The 5,996-nt window shown below is 41.4% G+C and overlaps 1 protein-coding gene across 1 annotated transcript; it reads right to left on the reverse strand.

Moving 5' to 3' along the window:
- Positions 1-724: 724 nt before the first annotated feature.
- On the reverse strand, positions 725-4,427 carry LOC149153732 (uncharacterized). Its single transcript, XM_089443904.1, has 3 exons — positions 4,291-4,427; positions 1,433-3,892; positions 725-893 (listed from the first exon to the last, which is right to left on the reverse strand). The coding sequence occupies exons 1-3, from the start codon at positions 4,425-4,427 to the stop codon at positions 725-727; spliced, it is 2,766 nt and encodes a 921-aa protein (XP_089300030.1).
- Positions 4,428-5,996: the final 1,569 nt, after the last annotated feature.

Raw genomic sequence — 5,996 nt, forward strand, 5'->3', positions numbered from 1 at the left:
TATTTTAATTGCAAATATGAATTTGACATGCATGAGACATGAAATTCCCATAAATTCCAGGGATTTGTGGTGCTGGACGTGTGTTTTTTCTGAAGGAAAACCATAGTTTCTGTTTCAAAGCTGCATTGGCAGAAGGTACCAACTACTGGGCAGAGGTAAGTGCATTTTCGATACTGGGAAATTTAACAATTAAAAAAGGTACTGCTCAAATCCAGATACTGAGAGATTCAGAGTTAAATGAAAATTTCCCTAATAGGTTGTTGTAAACAGCGACCTATCTAAAGTCAGAAACGTGTTTCTTTATACAAAAAGTTGTTGGTTGAATCATAAAACCCAAGCGACCTATCTAAAGTCAGAAACGTGTTTCTTTATACAAAAAGTTGTTGGTTGAATCATAAAACCCAAAACAAAGCACAGTGGACCACGTACTTGAATACTCTTTGTTCATACAACAGAGAAGAGTTATATTAAGATATAACTAAACATGCCATATATAAGTAAAGATATATACAATGAAAGTTTTGTTGGCTTGTAAGCATATGTACAATAACAGCATTATGTAGAGATGTAATTGAGAATGAGCCGCTAATCATATATGCATGATGGGCCATGGCATCGGCAACACCAGTTAGTGTTTATTGTGGTGCCATGTTGTGCGAGCTGTTCCTGCAGTTGATGTCACATTTGCCTGTGTGCATCCCTTTCATGGATGTGAATTGTAATCTTAAGTAGTTTCCTTATATTCTTTAACAACGTAATTGTTGGGCGCAGACGGTATAGTGGCATGGATGGTTGTGGCAGGATCCTTGTCTGCATATCCTGTAATGTAAGTTCTTGTTGCTGGATTTCTTCGCAACACTCGTACAATTGTCGTAAATAGCATGTATTCATACCTGTTGGCATCAGAAAAGGGAACACTGTAAATGGCAATGAATATGTTTGACGATTTTGTTTGAAAATTCGAAATAAATTAAACGATTCCAAATGAGTATAAAATCATATGAAATTAAATGTAATAGCAAGGAATCTATGTGAAACTTCTGTATGTAGTGACTGGTGTTTACCATGTGGGTAATTCTGGAAGGCAGGCTGTATGATTGGCTAAAGTGTATTATCCTGGATAGATTTTGATGCAAGGAATGATTCCTCTTGCTGTCTATGCTTAAGATATGGATTCTTGTGCATGTGTGCAATGCGGGAGAATGGGAATGCTGGATTGATGTGTATGTCCGATAGTGACCGCACTCTTGAAATTGCAGTGAATGTTAGCCCTTGGCGTTCTCTGGTCCCGATGTCCACTGTTGCTTTGTCTAATGTCATTCCTTGTGACTTGTGTATCGTTAAAGCCCATGCCATTTGAAGTGGTATCTGACGGCGTGCACCCCTTGTGATGGGAGGAATGGGTACATATGTTGGGTGTGAAATGTCCCACGGTGTTCCTCTGTATTGTTGAAAGTCAACAACCACAAAGGATGGTAATGCTGGGGGCTTTGAGTCAGTTGAATAAAATATTGAGACAACCTTCCCAAGCGCGCCATTGACAAGGCCTACATGTACCCATAAGTTGCTGGTGAGCATAACTTTTTGTTCATTGCATAAGAGCACCTTGGCAGGTAGGTGCTCATCTTCTGTTGTAGTAGGATTTTTCTGTATTTGTTGTTCCGCAGAGCAAAGTGCTACTGGGATGTTCAATTGTTTGAGCATTTTCTTATTATGCAAGACAACTGCGTTGTTTGTTGCGAATAGGTGCATGGACTCGCTGAATGTGCATTTCTCCTCAGGTGTAAGAGAGGAACTTGTTCTTGACATTAGATGTTGCCAATCTTCAAGTGTAGATATTCCATTCCTAAGATTTGCAAGTATTTGCCGAAAAGCAACCTGGGACAAGCTAGCTCCTTGTTGACGGAAAACGGTTGAAAGTGTTATGAATATGTCGAAGCTGCGCCAAAGTGCAGTGCCACGCGATGTCCCAGCATATAAAGGAATGTCTTTTACAGGTGGGAGTTGGCCTAAATCTCCGACAAGGATAATTGAGCGATTACCAAATGGTGTATTCCGATGAAGAGGGAATGCCTCTCTTAGACGATCGTCAATGCGAGAAAGCATTTTTGGACCAATGAAGCTCATTTCGTCAATGAGGATGTATTCTACATGACGGAGCTGCTCTTGCAGGTGTAGGAGCGGCTGGCCTTCGAGAGGATGCATTGTCTGGATAGGGATATGAAGGGCAGAATGAATTGTGAGGGCATTTATGTTGAAAGCTGCAACGCCGGTTGGTGCAAGTAACAATAAAGGGTTTTTGTTGGCTGGCGAGTTTTCCACAAATGCTTGGTGAAGGCATTTAATCAAATGGGATTTTCCTGTGCCAGTTGTTCCTTGTACGATGATCTTCCGTGGGGATTTTGGCGAAGGGGCTTTGAAGTGTGAAAAAACAGCGGTGAAAGCTATGCTTTGGGTAGGGGATAATGTATGCTCATGGGGAAGGTTGGAAAATGATTGATGTTGGTTTTGAATGGGTGAGCGGTTGAATTCAATGAAATTGATGGCGGTTTCTTGCAAGGGGGGAGGGACAGTATTTTGTGACCAATTGTGGTTGACATCGAAGTTGCGGTAGCCAATCATGTCGAGGTCATCAATTGCAATATTGTAACATGGGTGTAGTTGAGAGAGGATTTGCCATTCATCCATCTGAATGGAATCAGGGGGGGTGTGCGGGGTAGGTTGATCTTCAGTAGGTGGGCTTTGTGGGTTTTCAGGTTCACGATGGACATGCCATGGTGTATATGTACCCTTTTTTTGTTCCCAGTGTGCAATAATTTCTGCATCAGTTGAACCGATATCATCAGGGAGTGTTCGGAAGGGGAAATACAAGAGTAATTCACTCCAACAGAAGGTGGCATAAGAAGGATTAGTAGAGGAAGGAATGACATTGTAATGGGGCAAGACATGTACAATCATTGGGGGAAATATGTGTTTCCAGTGGTTGCTTCTCCGTTGGGAAGAATATGACCACGAGCGAGCAGCTTCAAGGAGGGGCAGTGCTTCTAGTGAGGCAGGCCTGTTCATATACGCAACGATAAAGTTTGGTGTCGAACCAGGATTTTCGGTATCTTGCGAAACACGTTTGAAAACAGTCCTGTTGACATTCAAAGAACGGAATGTACGGCTGGAAAGAGAGAGAGGTAGCTTTTGTAACATATGGCATATTTCCTGTGCACCAATGTCTCTATCTGCAATGGTTTCTGTAAGGAGTTTCCGGATGACACCACTAGTAGGTGCTTCTGGAAGGGCACTTTGTGATAGTCGCGATAGCATTTGACGGTAGCTCTCAGATCGTGTCTCTGCTTTTGTTGCATATTTTGAAATATATTTCAATACATCATGGCGAGAAAGGACTGGTTGGCAATCAACATTTGCTCTCCAAATAGAGAGTAGATCGGCGTTGTGAATATTCAATCTCTCATCATTGCGAGCAAGGACATAGGTTTTATGACCCTTATCATCAATGAAAAGTGAAGAAGTGGACTTCAATTCCCACGGTACTCCATATCGGCAGCTAAGCACATTGTCTTTCTTACGAAGACAGGAAGATTCATGACACTTTGTATGCCGTTGGACGCAGTTGACAAGCTCTTTGTAGTCTTCAAATTGATTGGATGCGAATATTGCTGTTGTGTCAAGGAAACACGGGTTATGAATTGTTGACTGGTGAAGCGGAATAGTTCGGTGTTCTGCCTGACGTGGATTCCAAGCAGTTACGTAGTGGTCGAAATATTTCTGTGCATTAGCAACTTCCAATGCATTGTCCCAATCAAGTGTGTCCATGTCTGGTGCATTTTGTAGCCAAAGGAAGCCATGAATGTGTGTGGATCCTCTATGTTGCCATTCGTATCTGAATATAACATGAAGGGTACATTCAGTTAATACATGTATATGCAACGTATAAAATTAACGTAGAGGGATATGGATATTAAATAATACCTGCACCAGTAGTCGGTTGCATGGAGGCCTTTTTGAAGGATTTCTTCAAGGAAAATTGTAAATCTACAATGCATATATTGGGCTGTTAGATGTGGGTTTTTAATTATGTTTTGGATTTTCCATTGGAAGGGGTTGACTGGAGTGGAATGAACACTTGTGGGCATGATCGCGTGCAAGTCATGCCATTTAGTATCAGCTGCACTGAGAGTGAAGAAGAATGTTGGGCTTCCTATTTGTGTGATCATGTCAGTCAGCTCAGATCGGCGTTTGTTCCAGAAAGACCGTGTTCCTCGTAGAGCTGACCCAAACCTCATTATTTGCTCTGGCAATCTTGAATCCGGAGAGTCATGAAGACACTGGCGTAGGTCTGATACCGTTGTTGGCAAGTTGTTCTCAATGTACTTCTTCACGAAGACACTGGCTGTTGCTTGGCTACGGTGGCGCATTAGAATGTTATAAAGATAGTAGTGGAATCTTGGGTGTTGGCCAAAGTGGTTATCATGGTAGTGAAGCAAGTGCAAAGCATATTCATGCATTTCAACTTTTGTAAGTCTTGGTTGCATGATCATTGCAATGCCTGTAGGGAAGAGTGTGGGGAATGCCATGGCAAGGAGGCCGATGGTGTTGTATTCATTTATAACAGTTGGAGATATTGGAGGCCAATCGATAGAGCTTGTTGAATTTGAATGGGTCGAGTGCAAATAGTTACAAATGTGGTCACGCTCGGTACATGAATTTGGGAGGACTGGAACGAAAGAAGAGGGTTGGATTTCTAATGGAGGTAGCATGACATCATCAGGATTATAAGTGGAATCAGTAGTGGTTTGATGGGGTTCAAAAGAGGAGGTGGTTACACTGTGGAGAAGAGAAGAAATGTTTGTAGGGAGATCTGGCAGTGTAGAAATTGTAGATGAATTCAATTGAACATCATGGTAGTAAGGGTCATATTTTATTTTGTATTCAAGGGCTGCAAGGACACGTGATTTGCAAACGTAGAATTCGTAAGCCTTTTCAGATGGATTTTGCCTTTTCACAATGAGGATGTCTAAGTCAGAGAGCATCCGGGGTAAGTATTTGGCAATACTGGTAATATCTTGAGGGAAGCTAATTGTATGGCCACTATATTTATATTGACCACCACGGGAATGAGTGACTTGTAGAATGGGGTTGACACGTGCAATGAGCATTTCTTCAACTTGCGTTAATTGGTGAAGGACATAGGGTTGTTCTCCAGGGTCCATGTTGTTCAGTTCAGAAAAACGATTGGTAGATTTAGATGACGCACAGCGAAAACAAGAGAGTCTATTGTGGAAGAGCTTTGTTTTCATTCCTGGGTATGCTTCCTTGCATGTTGTGCAAACATGCAAGGTAGAAAGTCCATCAATCCTTTCTCGAAAGCGACGGTGCTCTTCGTTAAGGGGAGGGTTATAATCGATATGATGAATGTGTGCTGGGTTGGTTTGTATAGGTGGGAGAGCATTTGAGGTGGGAAGGGATGTAGAGGAAGTAGTAGGGTTTTTGTGCTGTTCATAAAGTAGTCGACGTCGTGCATTTATTCGATCCTTTTGTTGTGCATATAGAATACGCCGCCGCTTGTTTTTGGCCGCAAGTTGATTGTTTGGTGGCATATCTAAACAAGTACAAGTAATAGTTGTTAGTTTTCGTAAACAAGTAGTGCATGTTTGGTATCTCATTTTATTGGGTGCACATCCATTGTGAAATTGGAACATTATATTTTGAACATAGATTGAAATGTTTCTTAGTTTGACATCGGTGAAGATAGGTAGAGTAGGTAGAAGGGAAAACATGCAATTAGGAATGCTATGAAATCATATGTTATTTCAGTATCTATCATTGAGAGGAGAGAAACAAGAATCAAAATATTTCGTTCCCTTTACTTAAAAAAACTTTTGTTTCACATGTTTGAGCGATAAAATGAATAGCTTAGCAAGCAAGGGATCAGTGTGTAGCATGTAGAGAACGAACGAGACACATAGTGACTCTTTACAAATGTT

Source organism: Pinus tabuliformis, chromosome 9, assembly GCF_031772625.1.
Source record: "Pinus tabuliformis cultivar Carrire ecotype Pingquan chromosome 9, CPIR1, whole genome shotgun sequence".
Lineage (NCBI taxonomy): Eukaryota > Viridiplantae > Streptophyta > Pinopsida > Pinales > Pinaceae > Pinus > Pinus tabuliformis.